A 27,932-nucleotide genomic window follows, 5' to 3' on the forward strand; every position below is an offset into this window, starting at 1 on the left:
GTAGAAACTAAAAAAAATGGCCAGAATCAGAAAGTAACTTGTAGGTATTTATAGGTGCTACTAGACACTGTTTTTTCTAGAGTCTAACCCCTGGCTTTGACAGGCTTTGTAGACCAGGATCAATTAATACCACCTATCTCACTTTTTTGTTATAAAATAAGGAAGTTCATCAGGATAATACCTACAATCCTTTCAAATTTGACATTCAAATAGCTTAGGCATTGCAAAGAACAGGCACCCAAGATGAGTCAGATTTCTAGCAGAGACCCAGATAGATCCTAGGAGAAGAGAGAGGAATAAAGTCCAATTTTGGACACACTGAATTTGAGATACCTCCAGATCTAATAATTAGTTGCAAATTCAGGTCTGGGCTTCAGGAGAAAGATCTAGAAGTCATTAGATTACAGATGACATATTAAGCCATGGGAATTAATGAGATTATTTAAGAAAACACTAAATTAGCAAAAAAGACAAAATAGTGAACACTAAAGTTTAAATGGCAAGTGGTAGAAGAAAAAGATGGAGAGTCAGGCAAGTAAACAAAGAATTAAGCACAGTGTTATACAAATCAAAGAAAAGATGAATTCCCAGAGCTAATCATATCATATAACGTAGTTTTAGGTTAAATAAGAACAGAAAAGAAGTCAGTGGATTTAGACATAAGGAGGGCAGTGATTATAAAGTGTTCAAATCCCACATCTTCACTGAAACTATCTCCGTTTGCATGGTACTAGTAACTGTGACATTCCTTTGGTAAATGAATTCAGATATTGTTTAAGATAATACATTGCTCTATCATTCACACTGTCACAAGTCAAATACAGGGAAACTCTATCATGCTCCTGGCTTGAAAACTCTCACTGGTTTGCTCTCAAAACTGAAGTCCAAACAATTTAGCATGATATTCACCACACTTCTATTCTGGATCACTCTGCTTTTCCACCCTGTTTTCATACATTCCTCACCTACAGAGAATATGCCTACTGCCCCAAACTCCCAGCAGAATATACCATTGCCCTTTGGCATATGTTACCCTTCTAAAACCTGTTCTTTTTTTCACACAGCACGCTTCAAAGGCAAACTTTTCCATAAAAATTTCCCAAATCTTTTAGGTTAGGGGTCCCCAACCCCCAGGCTGCAGACTGGTACACGTCTGTGGCGTCTTAGGAAACAGGTCGCAGGGCAGGAGGAGAGTGGAAGTTGAGAAGCATTACCACCTGAGCTCTGCCTCCTGTCAGATTCCGTACATTAGATTCTCACAGGAGCTGGAACCCTACTGTGAACTGCACATGTGAGGGGATCTAGGTTGTGCGCTCCTTATGAGAATCTAATGCCTGATGATCTGAAGTGGAACAGTTTCATCCCCAAACCGTATCCTATGCCCCCACCTCAGGCTGCAGAAAAACTGTCTTCCACAAAACCAGTCCATACTGCCAAAAAGTTTGGGGACCACTGTGCTAGGTAATAATTAATCAACTCCTCTCTGACTTTGTTCATGTTACTATTATTATATTTTTTTCTATTTTGTATTATGATTAACTATTTGCCTCCTTACTTTTTAAAACTGAAACTCCATGCCAGGAACCATCTCACCACTGCACTTCAGCCTGGGCAATAGAAGGTGACTCTGTCTTACAAAACAAAACAAAAAACACTGGATTCAACTTTGGCCGAGTGCAGTGGCTCACACCTGTAATCCCAGCACTCTGGGAGGCTGAGACAGGGAATCACTTGAGCCCAGGAGTTCGAGACCAGCCCGGGCAACATGGCAAAACCCTGTCTCTACTAAAATTAGAAAAAATTACCTGGGCGTGGTGGTACATGCCTGTAGTCCCAGCTACTCAGGAAATGGAGGTAAGAGGATTGCTTGAATCCCCGGAGGTTGCAGTGGGCCAAGACTGTGCCACTGCACTCCAGCCTTGATGACAAAGTGAGACTCTGTCTCAAAATAAAAAAAATAGGCCAGGCGCGGTGGCTCAAGCCTGTAATCCCAGCACTTTGGGAGGCCGAGACGGGCGGATCACAAGGTCAGGAGATCGAGACCATCCTGGCTAACACGGTGAAACCCCGTCTCTACTAAAAAATACAAAAAACTAGCCGGGCGAGGTGGCGGCGCCTGTAGTCCCAGCTACCCGGGAGGCTGAGGCAGGAGAATGGCGTGAACCCGGGAGGCGGAGCTTCAGTGAGCTGAGATCCGGCCACTGCACTCCAGCCTGGGTGACAGAGCGAGACTGTCTCAAAAAAAAAAAAAATTAAAAATTAAAAAAATTAAAAAAATAAAAAAATAAAATAAATTGTGACAGGGTCCATCCTGTGAGGTGAGATGCAACATATGAATGCTTACCTTTGGCAGAGTACAGAAATGGCAGTAGTAAAAAAATGTAAGAAAAAAAACCACGCAAATTTTAATTCAAATTATTTAAGACCAAATGTGAGCTAGCATGACAGCTGAGAATCCCTGACATTCCCAGAAGAAGGGTCTGCCTCCACTAGGTAAGGTCTTTTTCCACTGGACTCCATCTGGTGCTCCAGAGGAAGACTGCAGGCAGGCCAGGAAGCCTAAGAGAGAAACCCTTATGGATGAAGACAGATATACAGAATCTGCCAAAGTTTAGGCAAAGATCATCCATGTTCTAGATCTTGAACAAGCACAAGGTGAAGATTAGGTGGTGTTGTAGGACAGACACAAATTTGCCTATATCCCAGATTCCTCTCTAATACAAAGCAAAAGCTGTCTGCCACTGAGGAAGAGGCAAAATCCTTCGCCCATTTTAGTCCCAGGCAAAGGATGGCTGTTGCTAAAAGAAAAGTATAAAACCTAGCTATCCCCATATTTAATAAGGCAATGTGCCATGTGCCACTAGAAGAAAGGCAGAAAATCTGCTCATGCTCAAATCTGCTGATGATACAGAGAACTGCTGCCATTGGGAAAGGGAGTAGTCACTCACTTTTGCCCAAGACCTCCCAGTAATAATAGGCTGAGTTTCTCTACCATAATGGGAATGAGCAGGAAACTGGCTTGAACTCTAAAACAGCACTGTTTAAAAGGACTGTTTATGATGACAGAAATATCCTATAGCTGTTCAATATGCCAACCACTAGCCATATGTGGATAAATGGCTACTGAAGAATGCAACTCTAGACTTTATCTTTGCCTAAACCTTGGCAGTTTCTGTACATCTGTCTTCATCCATAAGGGTTTCTCTCCTACACCTCTGGGCCTGCCTGCAGTCCTCTGGAGCACCAGATGGAGGCCACTGGAAAAAGACCTAGCTAGTGGATGCAGACTCTTCTTCTGGGAAGGTCAGGGATTCTAAGCTGTCATGATGGCTCACATTTGGTCTTTAATAATTTGATTTAAAATTTGGGTGTTTTTTTTTTATTACATTCTTTTACGACTGCCATTTCTGTGCTCTGCCAAAGGTAAGAGTTCATATATTACATCTCACCTCACAGGATGGAGCCTGTCACATTTTATTATTTTTATTTTTAATTATTTATTTTTTTGAGACAGAGTTTCACTCTTGTTGCCCAGGCTGGAGTGCAATGACACGATCTAGGCTCACCACAACCTCCGCCTCCCAGGTTCAAGCGATTCTCCTGCCTCAGCCTCCCCAGTAGGTTGGATTACAGGCATGCGCCACCACGCCTGGCTAATTTTTTGTATTTTTAGTAGAGATGGGGTTTCTCCACATTGGTCAGGCTGGTCTTGAATTCTCAGCCTCAGGTGATTCGCCCGTCTCAGCCTCCCAAAGTGCTGGGATTACAGGTGCGAGCCACCATGCCCAGATTATTTTTTTATTTTGAGACAGAGTCTCACTTTGTCATCAAGGCTGGAGTGCAGTGGCACAATCTCGGCCCACTGCAATCTCCAGGGGTTCCAGCAATCCTCCTACCTCCATTTCCTGAGTAGCTGGGACTACAGGCGTGTACCACCACGCCCAGGTAATTTTTTCTAATTTTAGTAGAGACAGGGTTTTGCCATGTTGCCCGGGCTGGTCTCGAACTCCTGGGCTCAAGTGATCCACCTGTCGCAGCCTCCCAAAGTGCTGGGATTACAGGTGTGAGCCACTGCACTTGGCCAAAGTTGAATCCAGTGTTTTTTGTTTTGTCTTGTGAGACAGAGTCTCCCTTTATTGCCCAGGCTGAAGTGCAGTGGTGAGATGGTCCTGGCATGAAACAGTTTACGTTTTGCTACTGAGGAATGCAGCTCTAGACTCTATACTGAGTAGATGGAGAGACTATCTGCTCCTGGGGAAGGCAGAGAAAGACTCACACCTGAGGCACAGGCATCCTGAGCCTGTTTAAGACTAATGCTGGAGAAGAACCAAGGATCCCACTCTGCCCCCTCCAAAAGCCTTGCTCCAAGTAACAAGCAATAGCAATCTAGTGCTGTAGGAAGGGCAACAGGGAGAACTATCTTACCTCTCTCCCACCCTCAAATGTGGCACAAGCTGGAAGATGAAGTTGTAGCACTAATGCCAAGACAAAAAAATCATCTATTACTCCAGACCTCGCTTTTAAACACAAAGTATTGGCAGTCCATCTCTGTAAGAGTCTGAAGATTGTGGTGTACTGACGGTAATTACTGCAACCACAAACACTCAAAACTCTTCTCAGTTACTAACTAGACTGACCAATACCTGTTCACACTAACAGCCTGACAGAAGTAGAGGCATGCCTATTTCTGGGTAGAAATATTATGTACTTCCGTCCCTGCCATTCTTTTACAATGTCTGATATTCAATCCAAAATTATAAAACACATACAAAAACAAGAGATTAAAACAGTCAACAAAACCAGACCCAGAGACAGACCAGATATTGAAACTGACAGACATTATATAATAACTATAATTAATATGTTTATGGATCTAGTGGGGAATTTTACCAGAGACAGAAACTTTTTTAAAAGGAAAATGAAAACATTAGAAATTAAAAATGTGAAGACGTCCTTCACTGGGGCTTATCAACAGAATGAACACAATGAACAAAAAGGGTGGACCTACAGAAAAATCGATAAAAACTATCCAAACTAAGACAGAAAGAGTTGGGGAAGGGCAAAGCAATCAAGAGGTAAGACAACTAGCAAATGGTCTAATATATTTTTACTTGGAGTCCTAAAAGTAAGAGTGAGGCAAAAGAAATATTTGAAGAGATAATGAGCAAAAATTTCCTAAATTTAATGAAAGGCAATAAACCATATATTTAAGAACCACTGAAAAACCAAAGCAAGATAAAAATAAAGAACACCACAACTAGGCCCGTTATAATCAAACTGCTGAAAAGCAGTGATAAAGAGATAAAGAAAAAATATTGAAGACAGCAATTAAAAAAAGAAACACTACATACAGAGAAACAAAAATAGGAATGACAGCAGACTTCTCACCAGAAACTATGGGAGCCAGAAGACAACAAATCATCTTTAAAATACACAGAATAAAAAAATGTTAACCTAGAATTCTAAACTCGCACACCACAAAAAAAGTTTAAAACAACCATTGCCAGCAAAACTGAATAATGAGAAATTTTAAATAACCTTCTTCAGGCAAAAGGAATTAATCCAGTAGGGCATCAGGTGCCAAGCAACCTTTTCTGTAAAGAGCCAGTTAAGTGAAATGGTGTAATATTATTTGAAGGTGGACCAATGATAAATTAAAGATGTATACTGAAAACCATATAGCAACCACTAAAATAAATAAATAAATAATAAGCCAATAGTAGAGATAAAATTGAAGCATAACACACACACACACACACACACACACACACACACACACACACACAACACCTTGGCCGGACACAGTGGCTCAAACTTGTAATCCCAACACTTTCGGAGCCCAAGGTGGGTGGTGCTTGAGGTCAGGAGTTCCACAACCAGTATGGGCAATATGCAAAACCCCATCTCTACTAAAAACACAAAAATTAGCTGCTCATGGTGGCACACACCTGTAGTCCCAGCTACTCTGGATGCTGAGGCATAAGAATCGCTGGAACCCAGGAGGTGGAGGTTGTAGTGAGCGGAGATTGTGCCACTGCACTTCAGGCTGGGCGACAGATGGAGACTGTCTCAAAAAAAAAAAAAAAAAAAAAAAAAAAAAAAAAAAAAAAAAAAAAAAAAAAAAAAAAACAGAAAAACACCAAAAAAACAAAACCCAAAATGAAGAATACCTCAACCCAAAAAAGGCAGGAAAAGTGGAAAAGAAAATCAAATAAATAGCAAGGTGATAGATTTAAACCCAACCATATCAATTTCATTAATTTAAATGATCTATACTTTGATTATAAGGCAGAGATTATCATATTGAATAAAGAATCAAATACTGATAGTTACAGGAACACTACAGAAACCAGAAACAAAGAGCTAAAATAATAAAAAGACTAATCTAGGTACCTATAGTAGACAAAACATAATTCTGCTAAATTTATATCAATATTTAAGAAATTTTAAAACATCTCAAGCAAAAATAAATGATGAACTAATATAATTCAGTTCAGCTGAAGTGATTCGACTTGATTACTTTTTGTCTCCCCGGTTTGCAGATATTTTAAGGGCTCCATGTTAATTAGTTCCCCCACCTCTCAAATGTAATTCATAAACACTGACCTTGCCATGGCTTCTTTCCACTTTCTGAAAACATTTATTCAGGGACAGATTATGTCGAACAGAATTCTTCCAGCCTGTTGGTGCAGTAGCAAAATATGGAAAATGGTCCAGAATCCAGCTATAAATTTCTTTGACAGGCAAACATTTATTTGGAGAGTGCTCAATAGCCATATAAATGAGAAGACTAAAGGAGTATGGGGGCTTTGAAGTTGCTGATTTTTTTTCTGCGTTCTGGTAGCAAGCTGGTCCAAAAGATGGCACATCATCTCCCTCTATGTCATACAATGGACTAACAATTGGAAGACCCTCACTTCCGAGGCTGAAGTTTGTTAGAAGATTAGTACTTTCATGAAGCCAGTTCAAGTTTGTGAGCTCATCATCCGCTGACTCACTGTCCACTAGAGTGGCCTTTGGCCTGGCAGCATCAACAGCTTCAGGCAAGCTTCCCATTTTGTAAATCTGGCTTAATCCTGCAATCTTTTCAGCTCCTGGGGTTTCAGCTCTCTTATCTGGAGTCATTCCAATTACTGGACCCATTTACTCTTATAGTTCTGCAACAAAGGAAACAATTATCAATGTAATACTTTAGATTCTTAAACTCTGGGAAAAAGAAAATACATATGTAAATATCCCCAAATCAGAGAAATTTTGCTATCAATTATCCCACATAATATTTAAGCATCACATTTGTATAATGAAGATACTACTGGTTATAATACAAGGAAAATAACTTATATTAGTTGAAGTGGCTATAAATAAAGTGCAGCTTTAGAGGACCAGGTGTATGGGTGATAGTAACACAATTAAACAATGCATTTTAAATACTTAGTACTTAAGTACCTAGCCCACACTAATCGCCTAATAGGAAGTGGCTATTAATACTTAAAACAGTATAAATACTTAAAGAGGCTATTTCTTTGAATTATAAGACTTCATATGTATCTTAAAAATCTATGATTTTACAAAGAGTTGAATCCTGAAAATAATACATTTGAAATTTCAAGCAATATTTTAAAATAAACCCTTTCCTCAAATCTCAAATATTTACTATAAAAAGGAACTATGTATACTATTTTTACAGCATATCATACTAAAAAGAGATAACATTTTTATTTCATTATTTATCCATCACCTCACATACTTATTTCTCTTTGAGGTGAGAACATTTTAAATGTTCTTTTAGGAATTTTGAAATATACATTATTAGTAACTATAGTCACCATGCTATGCAACAGGTCACTAGAACTTACTCCTCTTGTGTAACCATAACTTTGTAATCTTTGACTAACATTTCCCCCTTCCCTACACCCTCCTCCTACCCCCACCACCCATATCTGGCTACCAACCATTCTATTCTATATTTCTGAAAGTCTAACAAGATAACATTTCTTATTCACTAAATTTATTATTAGCTAAATTAAATTCACTATAAGTTTATCATTTCTTTTTAAAATTCCAGTACTTTTAAACTCTGCATTCTATATCATCTCAAGTACTGACATTTCAAGGCTGACATTCTCTTAGTAAGGTCTGAACTGTCCCTGTACTTTCAAGGAGAGCGAAAAATAGCTGTTACTATTCTTTTTTCATTTCTATTTTCTCAAATGATTTTTGTTTTGCATTTTAAACACCGTTCTATTCAAAAATTTTATCATGAGAGAATAACAGACCAGAGAAGAAAGCAATAGGCTAATGTGCTATTTAATTAATTTTCAATGGCTCACAAAGATAACTCATTTCTAAATTCAGTGAAAAACCAACTATTATCCTATTCAACCCACTTATGCTTGTGTAGCTGAAATAAATGGGGGGAGGGGGTACCTCCAGAGTTTTATTTTGCTTAGAACATAGATGGCAGGTTACTTCAAGAATTCTGAAAACTGGCTAATTTTATTTTATTTCTATTTTTTATGTCAGTTATGTAAAAGAGAAAACTGGTTAATTTTAGATGTAGAACAGTTTATCTGAATTCTGGGAGCTACCACCAGAAGTAGTTAGCCTCAGAGCACTCCATTAGCAACAGCCTTAGATAATACTTTAGCGCCCAGGCATTTTGCTAAATAATTTACATATGATATCTCAATTAACTGTCAATTAAACCCTATAAGGTAGGCACTATTATTAATTCAACTTTATTGATGAGGAAAATTAATCAGAGAGGTTAAGCATAAGTGGAACTGTCAGAATTAAAATCCAGGCAGACTGACTCCAGAAACAAAATTCTAACCACAATATGTGCTGGCAACAGTATGTACACAACACCTATGAGCACCAACGACTCAAATCCTATTCATTTTAAATCTTAAAAGCATTCTTTCCATATCCAGTTCTTATCTCTCTCCTGTGCACCCATAACTTGAAACATCACGATACTGTAAAAAGGAAAAGATCAAACGATAACAGATTTGGCTTCTGTTTCAATCTCTTACGAAAACCACATACATAAGCATTCATATATATGAGCACACAATGTATTCAGAACTGATATCCTGTACCATATAAGTGATCAAATTATTCATTTTATCACCAAAGTCTCTCTACTCATAGAGACTTAAAAACATGATGAATGAGAAGGTTGAATAGTGTCTTGTTTCCTTAAAAAACAAACAAAAAAACCCCACTCTTTAGTGTACCCAGTGTTCAATTAAAGAAGGCAGTGATTAATTTCTAATGTTTCACTTTTGCCTTGTCACTTAAATCTCCATTTATCTGTCATTACATCTAAAAATTAGGAAGTACCAAACAGCAGTGGCTAACATTTGCTGAGATTTTACTACATTACAGATTCTATGTCATAGGCTTTAAAATGCATCATCTCTACTTACTCTGAACTACTCCTTAGTTCAATATACGTCCTTCCTTTCCAACTGTGAATTCCATGAGGAGTAAGTCTTTTTTTTTTTTTTTTTAAGAGACAGGGTCTCACTCCGTCACCCAGGTTGTAGTATAGTAGCGGTATCATGGCTCACTGTAACCTCCACCTCCTAGGTTCAAGCGATCCTCCTGTGCCAGCCTCCCAAGTAGCTGGGACTACAGGCACATACCACCATGCCTAGCTAATTTTTAAATTTTTTATAGAAACAAAGTCTTGCTATGGTTGCCCAGGCTGGTCTCAAACAACTGGCCTCAAGCAATCCTCCCGCCTCAGCTTCCCAAAGTGTTGGGATTACAGGCATGACCCACCATGCCCAGCTGGGATAAGAGTCTTTTGCTTTTGTATTCCTAATGAATCTTATCAAAATGTTGAGTATGAGTAGACACTCAAATCATAATTATTTCAGAGAGAAATGAACTCATAATACAAATTGTATGTCTATTTTATAAAATGCTGCACTAACTGCCTTTTAGAGTTAATTTATTTTGGAAATGAATGCTTAATGGTAGGAAACATCCTAAGTGGTAACAATAAAAAAAACTGAAATTCATTGTTAAGAATAAGGAAATGGAAATGAAGTAAGCCATTTCCCTAAGGTACTAAAGCTAATAAAAAGCAGAGCCAAAATTATAAACAAGGCTAAGTTCAATATTCAAATTTCTGGCCATTAGAGTCACTCTCAACCGCTCAAGTAACTTGCATTTTTAGCAATACTACTTAAAACAGAAATAGTGAGTTTTATTAATGTAACATACTCAAAAAATCAGTTTCTTGATAACTACTGACTAAATTTTCTCATAAGTAATTTAAATGGTTGCAAGTATGTTATTCCTCTGAATTACAAGTTTATAATAAAATTTCATTACTTTAAGATGTAAAGAAATAGTATGGCAACAAATAAGCCAAAGAGTTACAGAGTGTTAATCCAAGCAAAGTTTAAAAAACCAAGTACTGACATTATTAAAAACCAAGTACTGACATCATCTTAGTAAGGTTTGAACTGTCATTGTGTTTGCAAGAAGGAAAAAAAGCTGTTTCTAAACTATCCTTATATAGCACTTTAGAGAACTATCCATTTAGATGAGATCAGACATGTTCAGGGTGCTACAACCGTAGACAGAGCACTACCCACTTAGAATACTAAGTCCACCACAATGGATAAATAGGCAAATGATCTTTTCTCACATATTAAATACAAATAGCAAACAAATACATAAATTAAAAAATTATATAAAAAACTTATTTTAAAAAATATAAACAATTTTGGGTAAGGACCTAGGGCCATTTTGGAAAGCTAACTGGAAATGTGTATCAAGAATTATTAAAAATTTCATTCTTTGAACCAACAATTCCAAATGTGTTACTTTTGTGAAATAATCTTCTGTAGGGAAAAAGATACTCCCTTCGTAGCCCACGATGTGTGGAGGGACACACAGATATTCATCCAAAAATTATTAAAGATAATGGAAAACTATAAACAACTTACATTTTCTATAACAGAGACATGGTAAGGTAAAGCCCATTTATTCAATCTAATATTTAGTAGCCATTAAAAATGACTGACTTGAAGAATGTGAATAAATTAAAAACTGGTGAAAAAGGAAAAAATACGTACAAAAAAGAAAACAGTGGTTTATATTACTAACAGTAATCTTTGTCTTTGTTGTTCTGTTTTCCAGTTTTTCTTTAATGTGCTTATTATAGTTTAAAATTAAAACAATAAGCTCAAGGGAGAAAAGGCTGTGCTACATTATTTTTAGTTGTAGTATTTCCATTTCACACACAAAAATCAAATCTTAAAAAGGTCATGGACTTATCAGAGAGCTCAAGTCAAAAACAGAAGCCACCTCTTGTATTCTTAGTACAGCCTGTTCTGTTACAAACCTTACATAATATGAATTAGCCCACTGGTAAATAAAGGAACGATTTTAGTACAATGTAAGTCATATTGGTTTGTACATGATTCTTCTCAGCCTGTGTTTTTGTACTACCAAATAACAGCTGAACCCAAAATAGGCTAACACAGTGGAAAGCAGCAAGCTGCTGAGAAGACAGTATGGTACACAATTCTCATTCAACCCATGTTCTTCCTCTTGGCACAGTTTGGCCACACGCTCTTTCTTGCAAGTGTTTAATGAGCTCTTCCTTCCAAATCTTTATGCATTTTACCCTGGCCTCCTAACCCTGTAGCTTCAACCCTTCCTCGCACAGTGTTCATCTTCTTTTAAAAATCTTAAACTGACCATATTACTTATTTGTGACAAATTTCATATATGTTTTAACATACTCTAGTATTCTCATTAAGATTTTTTTGTTAGTATTCTGGATACAAAGCTGCATATTTTTCACTTTTGAGTGAGTTGGCCCATCAGCTGAGCACAATTTTAGTGTTTTCAGGAATATATAAATATGCATTATTACTACAAAAAGATCTGTATATTTCACAATAAAATCAAGAAAACTTTCAATTTTATTTATTTTAAAAATTATAGTCTTATGAGAAACTGTATCTTAAAATGAAATGAAACTGTTCACTAGCAGAGCATTAATAATACGCATGGTCAATTTGCTTCATAAAGCCAAATGCATAAATAGAAGGAAACCTGGGCTTGTAACGTAACATTTTATTACTCCTTTAAGAACAGTATTTCAATGAACCATATAAAATTGTGGTACATAACAAATATTACTTTTAAAAAAGCCAAAATAATATGATGTGGGATTTAAAAAATATATTCTAATTTTTAGGAGTGTAACTAGCTTAATCCAAGTAATTAATACAACCACTAATAAATAAATTTCTAAAGCCAAGACACTGCTATCCAAAAAAGTAGATAAATGGACTATACACTTTAGCAAAGTACAAATTTGTGTTAAGGTTCCCATCTTCTACATTCTAAAAAAGAGAAAGAATTATTCACAAGGAGATTTTTAAAAGTGGAGAGTTAAAGCTTTGTGCAGTGGCAGTATCGCAGCCAATGAGGTTTATCTGAGCACAATTATTGCTAACTGGAAACTTTCCCCAATACCCCACTGCAATTACTTGCAATATAGTCAGCACTGGCAATTTTTGATAGTCTCTATGGAGACATAAACAAACAAATAAAATACGAAAAATAAATAAAAATAAAAGTGGAGAGTTCAAACCAACCCAGTAGAATCACTCTGGAACCCATCTAGAGCTTGATTGTGTGCCTGCCATGGCGGTATCTTGAGAAGAAGGCTTGGGATTTAAATGTACTATGGTGGTATCTTGAGAAGGCAGCTTGGGATTTAAATGTACCATTTTTTTTCCCACAGTTGTGCAGCTCATGCATCTCCGAAGGTGTCTAACAGAGATCTGCACATCTGCATATTATGTTCAATGTTATAGTGATACCCTACTCTAGGATAAGAAAAATAAAATTACATATTGGAATTCTCTGATTATTTTTCCCAAAAGGTCATAGAAGAGCATTTTTGCTTAGGTCGGTATTAACATCAGTAAGAGAGAAATGCTTCAGAGACTACATAAGAAAAGGGAAACAAAGCCACAGAATTTTCAGCATTATCTAAAACACAATATGCTGCATTACAGATAATTAGATGTGTCACAGTGATAGCCTTTTTTGCCCAAAATAACTAAGAAACCTACTAAACACAAAACGTTGGTTTAACCAAACAGAATTTTGACTTATTTTTCTACACTTTTAACTGATTATATCAAAGACTGAGTTAACAAAAGGTTTTTTCTTTATGTTTTTCCAGATGTTAGACTCCTTAAACATTATCTAGCCTTCCACATTTAAACATCATATAAAATAAAATTACATGGAAGACATTCTGAGATTTGTTTTTTCTCTCATCAAATTCATTAACATTATTGCAGCAGTAATTCATTTTTAGAGAGACCAGTATTCCATTTTATGAATATTCAATAATTTCTTATACTCTTAAGGAACATTTAATTGTTTATGTTTGGGACTATCACAAGTACTATTGTTATAGAAGTCTTTGTTCATATCACCTGGAATACAAGTGCCCAAAATTCCTCGAGTATACATCTAAAAGTTGAACATATGTCAAGAAGCAGAATTATTTGGTCACAGAATAGTCTTCAACTTTAATTGATGACCAACTGCTTACCAAAAAAATGCTGAATCGGTTACCACTAACCAGAAATGTATATACCAAATGCTTCATGTACTTGCCAAAATTGGTTTTTGCCAAGCTGATGACTACTGTATTAGTCCATTCTTAAGCTGCTAGAGGGACATATCCGAGACTGAGTAATTTATAATGGAAAGAGGTTTAATTGGCTCACAGTTCTGCATTGCTGGAGAGGCCTCAGGAAACTTACCATCATGGCGGAAGGGGAAACAAAAACATCCTTCTTCAAATGGTGGCAGGAAGGAGAAGTGCTGAGTAAACTGAGGAAAAGCCCCTTGTAAAACCACCAGATCTCGTGAGAACTCACTATCACAAGAACAGCTTGAAGGGACCACCCCCATGATCTAATCACCTACCACAGGGTCCCTCCTCAACATGTGGGGATTACAATTCAGATTACAATTAAAGATGAGATCTGGGTGGGGACTCAAAGCCAGACCATATCAACTATGAAACTCTATCTCCTTGTAGTTTTAATTTGCATTTCCCAGATTAGTAACAGGGTGGAACACCTTTTCATTCATTTATATCTGTATATGGATATATAGAATATGAACATATAGATATATATGAACATACAGCTATGAATATATATCTATCTATATACCATTTGGGTTTCTTCTTCCATAAAGCATCTATTGAAGCCTTGTGCCTATTTTTCTGTGGGTTTTCTTAATGATTTGTAATGTTTGGATACTAATACTTATATGTGATGCAAATATCTTTCCCCAGTAGATGACTTGTCTTTTCAATCTCTTTATTAGTTGCCTTTTAATAAGAAACTTCTTTACTTTCATATGGTGGAATTTATTAACCCTTTTCTTTATGGTCTGCAGTTTGTTTTAGTTTTTGTCTCCTCAACTCACCAAAAATGTATACATGTATTTTTTATCCAATTTCATCTTTCACATATAAACATAAAATTGTTCCAGCACCATTTATTAAAAAATTCAGGCTGAGCGTGGTGGCTCATGCCTGTAATCCCAGCACTTTGGGAGGCCAAGGCGGGTGGATCATGAGGTCAGGAGATGGACACCATCCTGGCTAGCACGGTGAAATATCCTCTCTCTACTAAAAATACAAAAAATTAGCCGGGCGTGGTGGCGGGCGCCTGTGGTTCCAGCAGCCTGGGAGGCTGAGGAAGGAGAATGGCGTGAACCCGGGAGGCGGAGCTTGCAGTGAGCCGAGATCGAGCCGCTGCACTCCAGCCCCCGCAACAGAGCAAGATTCTGAGATTCCGTCTCAAAAAAAAAAAAAATTCATTCTTCCTGTTAGAAGAACCAATCCACCATTAGTCCTTAGCGTCCCTGCACACTCTCATCTGTTAAGAATGCAAGGCCTTTTATCTGGGCCATTTCTCAGTTTTTGTCTGCTGCAAGCAAACCTGAGGTATGATTTAACATCTACTAAAGAACAGGCCAACTTCCAACATCTCTTTTCTCATCGATGAGATCCTGAGAAAAAAATTGTTTTTAATTTCCATGTGATTAAAAAAGTTTTTTTTTGGTTACCTATTTCTAACCTAACTGAGTTGGTATTACAATAGTGTATAAGGTATCAATTCTCTAAAATTTGTTGAAACTTGTTTCATGGCCCAGTACATGATTAATGTTCATAATGATTCACTTGATGTTTCTAAGGTGTGTGGATGAAATATATGTCCATTGGATGAAGCTTGTTAATCGCACTGTTTAAATTTTCTATATTCCTACTAATCTTTTTTTGGGATCTGCTTTCTACATCAAATACTTAGGCAGATATATTACAATCTCCTGCTATACTGGTAAAATTTTTCAATTTTCTCCTTGTACATCTGTTAACTTTTTGCTTCATTTTGTGGCTATGGTTATTAATTGCATGTAACTTTAAAACATATATATTCCTACCTAATTAGCCATTTCCCATTATGTATCAATTCTTTTTGTCTTTAAGTCTATTTGAAATGATGTACTAGCTTTCTTCCCATTAATATTAGCCAGGCAGCAACCTGAGTGTCTATCAACAAAAGGAATGGTTGTGGTACGTATACACAATGGAGTACTATTCAGCCATGAAAAAGAATGAGATCAGGCCAGGGGTGGTGGCTCACGCCTGTAATCCCAGCACTTTGGGAGGCAGAGGTGGGCGGGTCATTTGAGGTCAGCAGTTCAAAATCAGCCTGGACAACATGGTGAAACCCCATATGCACCAAAAAAAAAAAAAAAACCACACAAAAATTAGTGGGGCATGGTGGTGTGTGCCTGTGGTCACAGCTACTTGGGAAGATGATGCAGGAGAATCGCTCGAACCTGGGAAGTGAGGTTACAGCGAGTTGAGATCACACCACTGCACACCAGCCTAGGCAACAAAGGGAGACGACTCAGCTCATAAAAAAAAGAGAGATCCAATCATTTGCAACAACATGGATGGAACTGGAGATCATTATGTTAAGTGAAATAAGCCAGGCACAGAAAGACAAACATCACATGTTCTCACTTATTTGTAGGATCTAAAAATCAAATGAATTGAAATCATGAACATAAGAGTAGAAGGACAGCTACCAGAGGCTGGGAAAGGTAGTGGGGGATTAGTGGGAGGGAGGTGGGGGTGGTTAATGAGTACAAAAAAAAAAAGAAGACGGGGCGCGGTGGCTCAAGCCTGTAATCCCAGCACTTTGGGAGGCCGAGACGGGCGGATCACGAGGTCAGCAGATAGAGACCATCCTGGCTAACATGGTGAAACCCCGTCTCTATTAAAAATACAAAAAAAAAAAAACTAGCCGGGCGAGGTGGCGGGCGCCTGTAGTCCCAGCTACTCTGGAGGCTGAGGCAGGAGAATGGTGTAAACCCAGGAGGCGGAGCTTGCAGTGAGCTGAGATCCAGCCACTGCACTCCAGCCTGGGCAACAGAGCCAGACTCCGTCTCAAAAAAAAAAAAAAAAAAAAAAAGAATAAGACCTACTATTTGATGGCACAATAGGGTGACTATAATCAATAATAACTAATTTGTATATTTTTAAATAACTTAAAGAATATAATTAGATTATCTGTAACTCAAAGGATAATGCTTGAAAGGATGGATACCCCATTTCCCAGGAGGTGCTTATTTCACATTGCATACCTGTATCAAAACATCTCACGTACCCCATAAATATATACACCTACTATGTACACACTAAAATTTAAAAAAATTAAAAAAAAATTGCCAGGTGTATGTATTTCCATCATTTTACTTTCAACATTTTTGTTTTCTTGTAGTCTCTATCCTATATCCCATATAAATGAATATTGTTTTTAAAGGCATGCATGTATTTGGATTTACTTCTACCATCCTTTTTGGTATCCCACTCTTTCCATGTTAATTTTTCTCTTTCTTTTCTTGCCTTCTTTGGGATGATTGTTTTTTCTCATTCCATTTCTTTTAATCCTCTATTACTGTGGAAGTTATATACATATTTCTATCACTGAAATGTTACCTTATAATTTTTTATATATACTTCTAAAATTCCAGTTATCTTTTGTCTGCTCCTAAACAATAAATAACAATAAATATATATACATACATATATATATTTTTTCTTTTTTTGAAACAGAGTCTTGCTCTGTCACCCAGGCTGGAGTGCAGTGGCACAATCTCAGCTCACAGCAACCTCCACATCCTGAGTTCAAGCCATTCTCCTGCCTCGGCCTCCTGAGTAGCTGAGACTACAGGCGTGAACCACCACATCCGGCTTTTTTTAGAAAATATTTTTGGTAGAGACTGGATTTCACCATGTTGGCCAGGCTGGTCTCGAACTCCTGACCTCAAGTGATCTGCCCACCTTGGCCTCCCAAAGTGCTGGGATCACAGGCGTGAGCCACTGTGCCCAGCAACAATAAAAAGATCTTTACATGCTAGCTCCAATCACCTTCTCCTTGTTTATAATATAATATAGCTTTTTCTTTTTCGAGACGGAGTCTCACTCTGTTGCCCAGGCTGGAGCGCAGTGGCACGATGTTCGCTCACTGCAAGCTCTGCCCTCCCGGGTCCATGCCATTCTCCTGCCTCAGCCTCCTGAGGAGCTGGGACCGCAGGCACCTTCCACCATGCCCAGCTAATTCTTTTGTATTTTTAGTAGAGATGGGGTTTCACCATGTTTGCCAGGATGGTCTCGATCTCCTGACCTCGTGATCCACCCGCCTTGGCCTCCCAAAGTGCTGGGATTATAGGCATGAGCCACCGCGCCCAGCCAATATAGCTTTTTCTTAACTTCGTAAGATGCTATTATTATTTATGCAGTCAATTTTTATTCACCCATATAATTGTCACTCTCTGATAGTTTCTTCTTAAATCTCAGATTTTCTACCTATGATCATTCACTTCTGCTTAAAAAATAGTCAGTGAACTTTCACATTTTGCTTGTATGAACATGTCTTTATTTTGTCCATAATCTTGAAAGATGTTTTTGCTATAGAATTCTACACTGTTATTTTGTCTCACATATCATTTCATAGTCCATTACTATTTCCATTACTGTTATCGAAACCTGATATCCCTTTGGAGGTAATGTCTTTCTCTTAAAAATGTTCCCTTTATAAACCTCTTTTGTATTTTCCAATTTCTTGTCTATATTGTGCTCTAAGTTTCTTAAGATTTATCTTTCATTATGCTACCTTTTCAACAGCATATTTGCTTTTATACCTATTCACTGAATTTTAATTTCAATTACTATTTTCATTTCCAGAACTTCTGGTTCTGTTTCAACATGTTTGCTCTTTTCATTTTTAAGTCTCTTACTGAACATATTAAATGTATTTATTTTCTATTTTCCATTTGATAATTCCAAAATGTGAACTATTTGCAGATCTGACTCAAATGATTCTCTTACATTGTGCCTTTTTCCTTGGATGGTCTGTAGTTTTTATTATAAGCCACTTATTTTCATTAGAACTTTACCAATGGGAATTCTTTGATAATGATGATTACACGTTAGGTTTTATCAGGCCTTTGGGAGTAGTAACAGCCCAGGATCATTTTAAATTCTTAAGGTTTAGTGTGAATTCATGCTGCAACTAGTGTGAGAGCTGGTTTGTGGTAGCACATTTTCAGTGACATTTTTTCAATTTACAGCAATATTTGAGAAAAAAATTTACCTGTAGAAACCCTGGGGGCATAAAGGGAAAGAATTTCTGTATCACTCTTATAAAGGTGCAGTACAATGGGGCTCCAAATTAATGAGGAAGACTATTTCCTGCTAAATGCTCCACCTTGACTGGGGCTAGGCTTTGCTTCCTGATCCCTGAGCCCCACAAAGCCAAGAACAGAGAAGCTCACCTGATTTGGCAAATATCCTCAAGGCAATAGCCAGGTTCAGAACTCAGCCTGCCCTAAGTCCTCTCCCCTTTGTGCCAGAGCACTGATGCATTTAAGATTTTATTTTATCCAGCATTTTAGGTTGTTTTCAGCAGAAAGCTGAAGGTACGTGGTACCTTGATCCAGGTACGTGGTTCACCATGCTGCTGGAAACAGATATTTACATTAATTTCTGATGACAGTGTCACTAAAGTACATTATCCTTTATTTTAGCACATAATTTCTTATGTTTTCCTTTCTGCCTCAGCACACTTGAGAAGTCTGACATACTTCTAACAAGAGTTGCTCATTATGACAATGAATCCCAATCGGAAGTAGGTAAAGTACATATCCCTGGAGGTAAAAGATTAGTGGATACATTCTACAGGCCCCAAGTGTTGCAAATTTTCATTTTGTGCTTTCATTTCAGTAATAAAAAATATATTTTGCCATTTTCAAAGAGAAAAGTGAGAGACATTTTTAAAGAAAACTGCTCTAAGAACTAAAGTTGGAGATTCTCAAAATGAGATTTTTTTTTCTTTAAAAGAGATCCATATTATTTGAGAGAGGCACTGCTCCATACTGAAAGGTCTCACATTGCTATATTTAAGTTGCCAAAAAAACCTTACTTCCATATCTTAGTCCTCAATGGTACTGTATGTAGTCAATGCATCTGATTATACAGGTCTGTGATCCCTTATCTAAAAACCTTAGGGCCAAATATATTTCAAAATTCAGAATATTTTGGATTTCAGAAAGGTAATATGATATCTATATATATACATATATTTCTCTCACATCCTAGTGAAGTCTAAGGCAATACCCCAAAATAAATATGTTAATATTTCTGTGGCAAAATGTATATTCACACTAAGAAGGGGGTAAATAAAGACCACCAATACCCTTATATCTACTCAGATCATGTTTTACCACTATAAGAGTCAAGAAAACTTTTGGTTTCCGGAGGATTTTGGATTTCTAAATCATGGAAATGGACTTATCGATTTATTATCTGTTACAGAATGGAAAGCCAGGTAAATTTCATTAGAATTTCACATAACACCACAGATCTGAATAAAATCTTAATAAGGGTAAACAGCTCACCTTAAGGGACATGAATTTAATGCATAAACTTTCTGATTCCCCCACCCCCACAAATACTTATAAGTCTCTTTTTTGTCTATCTGTGGTTTAACAGTTGAGGATACAGAGTAAGTAACCTCCTGATAAGGAAATGTATTATGAATTACTATAATGTCAGAAGTACCTAAATGTGTATAGGAATTTTAAATATAGAAATTTAAGTCTATATAAAATGTATATAGGAATTTTAAATGGTAAAGATAAAGTATTAGCTATATTGGACCATGATTATAGTATCTCTGCATCTAGTAATGTAGATAAAAGGTACAGAAAGAGATGTATAAGAGATATACTATTCCGAAGAACCTCTTCTGGTTCCTTTCTAAGAGACTTCAAATCAGAAACTTCTTGCATCTACTACATGCATGGCTCTGTTGTCATAGTTAGAATCTATGGTAAATATTATATAATTTATAAAATGAAAGCCTTCTTCCTTTAGAAAGGAATTAACATACATAATACTAGGAGATATTGGGCAGAAACTTGAGGAGGCAATATACTTGAAGTTGAAATTGTGAAGGATAAGGAACTTCATTAATTTAAAAATTCAAAACGTAAAATCTAAATCATTTATCTTGATATTAATTACATCTGGAGACAGTGAAGCAAGGGATTATCAGCATGAGCTGTGAAGAAATATTGCCTGGGTTCAAATCCCAGCCCTGCCTTTCACTAAGCTACGAGACCTATCAATTTAGAATTATACTACTACTTACTTTCATAAGATTCTTAGTACAAATTAAACAACAAAAAGAAAGCACTTAGAACAGAGGTACAGAGTAAGTATACAATGAATACTAGCTGCAGAGATAGTAATGATGGTTATTACTATTATAAATTTTAAAATTATTAGCTTTCTTCCTAAAGTAGATGTATAAATATTATAACCTCCAAATATAAAAATTAGGGTACAAAATCAGTAACAAGGCTTTGTATTTTGAAGTTTTGAAATTAAAAAAATATTTGTCTAGTGTTAAGGATAGATCTCCCTCACAACCAATGACATCCACTGACGAGGTGGCCAAATGAGATCAGGACTTCTTGGAAGAGTGCCACAATACGTGTTTCATAATTTTCTCTATTATTCCACTTTCACTTCCTTATTATATTTGTCTCCATGCACTTTGCTTGCAGGTATTTTGCCAATCATGCAACATGATAGAACCCTTCTTCTAATCCTTGTAGTTTAAATAATCCAAAAGAACTTAAAACATATAAACTTTTAATATTTTGTTATTAATGGCCAAGAAAGGTCTAAATTACTTAATTAACAGCTTTGTCTGATCCCAACATTCTCACACACACACAAAAGAATTTATGAACAATAAAAATAACTATACTACCTCTGAAATAATCATGAGTTTTCACTATTAATGCCATTCTCAATAATAAAAAGAAAAGACACAGCAACAAATGTAATGGCATCATCAAAACTGGACAAGAATATAAATATCTCCTAGTTACATTCATTTGTATCCAACTAATTTAGAATGTACTATTCTGTTTCAGAATTCGTAAGTTAAAATACTCAAAATAATTTTCTATCCATTTTTGAGATAATACTTTTAACAAATGAGGCAGATCTAAGAAAAATATATAAATAGCATGGTTAATTCCAGCCTAGCAGCTAGAGTACATTAAAAATATGGATACACGAATATAAAATTTATTTAATGACCAAAAAAAAATCCAGCTCAGTTCAGAAATTCTCAGGAACATAAAGGTTCTGGGTTTTTTTTTTCTTTTTTTTTTTTTCTGGTTCTGTCACCCAGGATGGAGTGCGGTGGCATGATCATAGCTCACTGCAACCTCAAGCTCTTGGGCTCAAGTGATCCTCCCACCTCAGCTCCCTGAGTAGCTGAGACAACACGCATGTGTCACCACACTCAGCTAATTTTCTTACTTCTGTAGAGGCAGGGTCTCCCTATGTTGCTCAGGCTGGTCTCAAACTCCTGCGCTCAAGGATCCTCCTGCCTTGGCCCCTCCCTAATTATAAGGATTACAGGTGTGAAACACTGTGCCTGGCCAACATAAATGATTTTTAGTGTACTCTTTAATAACTTACATAGGTCCACAGCAAATAAAGCATAGCTGCAATTAACTCGGTTCGATTAATTATGAGTTCAATAACTTTAAAAAGTGCTTTTAAAGGTTTATTATTGAATCTCTTCATGCCACATTTTCAATTTTATTTAAGTTTCTCTCTTATGTATACTATAGTTCTTAGGGTCCTAAATCTATGTTGTTTCTAAATAATTGTTTAATTTTTTAAAATTTATATTTCATCCATTATATTGTCTAAGAATTCTTACTGGGAAATAAAATATAGCACTGAGAAAAGACTCAGATCAAAACAAAATACAATAGTCAATTCTTGATAGCCCAAAGCAAACTTAGGCAAATTTAGTGTTTCCTTGTACCCTTGGGCCAGTCACTGAATATCTTTCCTTATTACCTCTTTGGGTAATGAAGAACATCAGTTGTGCTGTTTCTAATAAGCTTTACTACATGGAGTGAAAAAGAACCATGCCATCTGTTATTTCTACTAGAACTGGAAAGAAGTTGAAACCAACACTTGAGTAACTGTACCAAGAGGCCTGAGGAAGACTGTAGCCAGTCCCAGGCTTTAAGCAAGAAATAATTAACCTCAAACTATATGGCTGCATCCAGCCTACAGATAAAATTGTTTCTCACCATTTTGACCCTACTACTCCAGCTTCTTACTTAAAATCAGTCTCATTAAATACTTAAACACGTGAATCCTGAAGCATCTAAAAATAGGATTTTTTGGTTACACTTAATTTAAAAGTTTACAATCTCTAATTCTTTTTAGGTGGTTTTAAGATATTTGGAAACTTTAACTGCATGTCATCAGCAAATCAATCAATTTCACAAATGTCAAAAGAGCAACCAGAAGGCAGGCATCATCTCAGATTTGTGGCTTTCTTATCCAATCACTCTCAAGTAACCAATATTAAAAAAACAAATTGACTTAGGCTAAGATAATCCTAGTAAAGGGAAAGAGATAGTCATTCACTGAATTCAGATCACTAAAAACAATGTTTTTTACAGAAAAAGAAATGTCTACTACAGAGCTATGGCAAAGCCAAGAAATCCAAATGTTTGTGAATTTTATGGAAACTGCCTAGCAATTAGTTCAATTCTTCACTGCAATTTATTTAAGCTTTGCCACTAAGATTTAATATAAAATAAAATAAATTTCCATTCAATTTTCCTCTCCTTTCCTCACCTCCAATATTCTTAGGAACGAACCATATTTATTAATTATAATAAGGTACCATTTCTCAAGCCTGGAAGCCACAGCACTGTATTTCCCAGATTTATTCAAAAGTATAATCAGATTACAATAAACTTGACATAATATATTTTAGCAGTTTATAGATACTAATATTTTCTAAATCTGAAGACTTCCTCATTTTTAAAAAGGAAAACAATTTTTTATTTTTATTTTTTTCCTTGTAATTAAGGTTGGTTCTCACTCAAAAAAGGAAAACAATTTTCTTCCTGTTAATTTGTCGAGTCAGTAGCAAAAATAAAGTCTAGTATTTACTGAACGTACATTATCTGCAATGCACTGTGTAATAAACTTAACAGCCACTACAGCTTTAAAGATATTCTATAATCTCAGAATATCTAAAAACATTGGTAAATCTCATGTAAGGAAAAAAGCCATAGAAAAGGAAGGCACTCACAACCTTTCCTACTGATTTAACAATACATTTTTGTTTTGATTAAGATTCTCCATTATAAATAATGTCTATCCCCATAAAATCCAATACTGAGATTACAGGGTAAAATCAAATCCCAAATGTACTGCAAAAAGATGTATATTTGATTATAATGCTACATGATGTCATGCATCCAGGAGAACTGAAGCATTATGGTCTCTTAGGGATAAAACTGCCTCTTGGTCATAGATTTAGGTGACACAGCATGTGATCCATTGTCTCTAAACAAAAAATGTGTGCAGCTGCATTTTCTAGTCAAGGGGGATGGGAGTGCAGAATACAAAAGGGTCAAAGATCTGTCTCGTGGAGAAATTGCTTCTCAAATGAGAGTAAAAAATGAAATAAAAGTGAGGGGGGGGAAAACCTTTCTCCAACTCATACTAAAAGCAGATACCCTTAAAACTAAAACAAAAGAAAAAAAAAATATGTGTGGCAACCTTCCACTGAATTCACTTTTCTCCTATACTAACTTGCCCAGATTCAATTTGTAAACCATGTGTTTAGATGCCACTTCTATTTAAATATTAATAATTTTCTGTCAATTGTACATAGTATATAGACTTCCTCTACACAATGTTGCAGTATTTGTCTCAAAAAGAAAAGTGTAGTCATTCGTCCCTTTCTTGGGGAAGTTAAAATGAACCAATAACCTACAAACCTGATATTTTCTGCATAAAGACCAAATACATTAAAATGAGTCCCTAGCACATAATCCTCCTCCCTTTCACAGAAACACGGATTTCAAAAAGCAGTACCACAAAAGATCGAAATTGAGTGAAAACTGTTTTAAGAAAAATGGTTATTTTTAATAAATGTTAAATAAATTGGTGACTAAATAATTCATAAACTTCTATTATCTCAAACATAGCACTTATATACCCTACATGTTACTAAATATGACAAAAAAGAACCACTACTAGCTCTTAGAGTAACTCTGACTTAGAAAACCCATCTACTTAAACTTCAGGATTGCTATCAATGCCACATCTAAACACAACTAAGTTAAAAGCAGAAAAAAACTGACAGCACAGAAATCAAAGAACAAAAATATAAGGAGAAAAATATACTTACCATCTAGAATCAGAAGTAATATCACCTGTACTCTAAGTCATACAGTGACCAATTATTAGCCAACCAGCACTTTGGTTTTTTGACAGACTTGTATAGTCAGCCCTCTGCATCTGTGGGTTCTGTATCCATGGATTCAACCAACTGCACATCAGAAATATTTGGGGGAAAAAAAGGTTGGTTGTGTCTGAAACGAACAGATATAGACTTTTTTTTCTTGTCATTAGTCCCTAAGCAATACAGTATAACAACTATTTATGTAGGATTTACATTGTATTAGGTATTATAAGTAATCTAGAGACTTAAAGTACAGTATATGGAAGGAAGTGGGTAGGTTATATGCAAATACTACACCAGGTAATACAAGAAACTTGAGCATCTGTGGATTTTGCTATCTTCAGGAGGTCCCAGAATCAATCCCCCATGATATCAAGGGATGACTATATTGCATTTGAAAAACAACACTGAAAGGAACAAAGTTATAGAAACCTAAAAAGTCAACAGATCTAATGTCCTAAAGGACAAATTTGATTGGCATTTGAATATAAACAAGCGGTCTTGTCATCAAAATTTGTTTATGTATAACATTTTAATGCCTTCAATATAAGTCATAGTCATGCATTAAATCATCTATAGCCAATTGAATTGCTCCACTGAAAAGAAGCATCTTTTAAAAGTATATTCATGATCAGAAATAAATCTAATAAATGCAGACAATACCTTACTAACAGCCCTAATGTCAAATTTGGAAAGCAAGAGTAAAACTTAGGACTCTATACTGATTGGTTTAATATATTGATTTTATATGTAATTCTAAAAACAAAACAAAAATATAATTAACACAAAATTAAGTTGATTTTAAATAGGGTTACATTAACCTCATACATCCCCTGACTTAAAAATATATTTATGCTAAAAAATTATTAAAGATATTCATGTTATTAAAGACTATCTCCAGCTGGGCACGGTGGCTCACACCTGTAATACCAGCACAGCACTTCAGGAGGCCAAGGCAGGTGGATCACCTGAGGTGGGGAGTTCGAGACCAGCCTGACCAACATGAGAAACCCTGTCTCTACTAAAAATACAAAATTAGGTGTGGTGGCGCATGCCTGTAATCCCAGCTACTTGGGAGGCTGAGGCAGGAGAATTGCTTGAATCCAGCAGGCAGAGTTTGCAGTGAGCCAAGATCAGGCCATTGCACTCTAGCTTGGGCAACAAGAGTGAAACTCCGTCTCAAAAAAAAAAAAAAAAAAAAAAAAGACCATATCCAGATCATTTTAGAAAGTAATACTTTCTAAAATAAATGTTTCTAAATAAACTTACATGGAATGGAATATAACCTAAATTCTAAAAAGCCATTATCAACTGCAGCTACATATAGCTAAGTAGTCTAGTGGTCACTACTAAGCAGACATGGTTTGCAAGTGAGTGGATGTTAGTTCTATTTGCTACTATAAATACTGGAAAGGAAAATGACTATTTTTTTTTCTTTTTGGAGACAGATTAATGTTTGCAGTATTTTGTTTTGCTTTGTTTTTTTTTGTTTTTTGTTTTTTTTAAAAAAAAACCTGTTGAGTTTGAGATGCTCGTGAGATATCCAAGTAGGACAGGTATTTGGGATATACATGATCTAAAGTTCAGGAAAGAGGTCTGGTCTGGAGACAACTTTTGGAGTCATTAAATCTGAAATATCTCTCAAATCTGTCCACTTTTCTCCATTTTCACTGTCACAACTATAGCCTAGGTCAACATTATCTTTCATCCAGACCACTGCAAAGGTAGTATAGGTTGAATACTCACTCCTTATCAGAAATTCTTGAGACCAGAATGCTTTGGATTTGGGATTTTTGGGGACTTTGGAATATTTATTTGTATATACATGATGAGATACCTTACGGATGAGACCTAAGTCTAAACATAATATTCATTTGTTTCATATATATCTTATACAAACAGCCTGAAGGTAATTTTATTTTTCCCTTAGAGATGCTGAATAAACCATGTGTTGGTTTGAATAAACCATGCACCTGCATTTTGACTACAAACCATCACATTAGGTCAGGGGTGGAATCCTCCACTTGTGGCATCATGTTGGCACTCAAAAAACTTCAGATTTTGGAGCATTTCAGATTTTGGATTTTTGCATTAGTGATGCTCAACCAGTATACATGAATGGAAACTCCTATGGTGTGTTCTGCACAACCACACACAGTAGCTCCTACAGTATCTTCCTAAATTAAGTCTCCCTACACTTATGCCAGACTCTCTCTTAATTTGTTCTCTGTAATATAGCTAATGTAATACTACAGAATGCAAATCTAGCAATGTCCCTTTCCCGCTTAATCCATCAAGGGGACTCTTAGGTCAAAATCCTTAATCTTGTATACAAGACCCTGCGATTTTAGCCATGCTCTAACCTTTCAGGACACATTTTTTGTCACCCTTTTCCTTGTTCTTTTCATTTCAGATATCTGAATACACCATGCTTTCCCCTCTCTCAGAGCCTATACACATCCTACTCCTGCCTGGAACACTCTTCATTCCACCTAACCCTGGCTAACTGCTATTTATTACTCGCACCACAGCTTGGAAATCTTGGGAGAAGAAGGTCGGGCACGGTGGCTCATGTCTGTAATCCCAGCAATCTGGGAAGCCAAGGCAGGCAGACCATTTGAGGCCAGAAGTTTGAGACTGGCCTGGCCAATATGGCAAAAACCCCATCTATACTAAAAATACAAATATTAGCTGGGCATGGTGGTGTGTGCCTCTAATCCCAGCTAGTTGGGAGGCTGAGGCATGAGAATCATCTGAACCTGGGAGACACAGGTTGCAGTGAGCCAAAATTGCGCCACTGCACTCCAGCCTGGGTGACAGAGGAAGACTCCGTCTCAAAAAAAAAGAAGTATTGGGGGAAGAATTCTCTAAAATCCCAGAGTATGGAGGAGCCCCAGTTCTACTCTCCCACAGTGCTCTTTTTGATAACAATTGCCACAGATGAGATGGTTTAATACATATTTTTCTTGACTAACT

The 27,932-nt window shown here is 36.4% G+C and overlaps 1 protein-coding gene across 1 annotated transcript in view; it reads right to left on the reverse strand.

The window, feature by feature from the left end:
* Positions 1-27,932, reverse strand: part of FOXN2 (forkhead box N2) — a 71,515-nt gene that overhangs the window by 32,936 nt on the left and 10,647 nt on the right. Inside the window, exons 2-3 of the mRNA XM_011935853.1 lie at positions 24,903-25,043; positions 6,607-7,157 (exon numbers count right to left, since the gene is read on the reverse strand). Coding sequence (XP_011791243.1) covers positions 6,607-7,143 — 537 coding nt within the window. The 5' untranslated portion in view covers positions 7,144-7,157; positions 24,903-25,043. The remainder of the gene's footprint in view (positions 1-6,606; positions 7,158-24,902; positions 25,044-27,932) is intronic.

This window comes from Colobus angolensis, unplaced genomic scaffold (assembly GCF_000951035.1).
Source record: "Colobus angolensis palliatus isolate OR3802 unplaced genomic scaffold, Cang.pa_1.0 Scaffold15, whole genome shotgun sequence".
In the NCBI taxonomy this organism is placed as follows: domain Eukaryota; kingdom Metazoa; phylum Chordata; class Mammalia; order Primates; family Cercopithecidae; genus Colobus; species Colobus angolensis.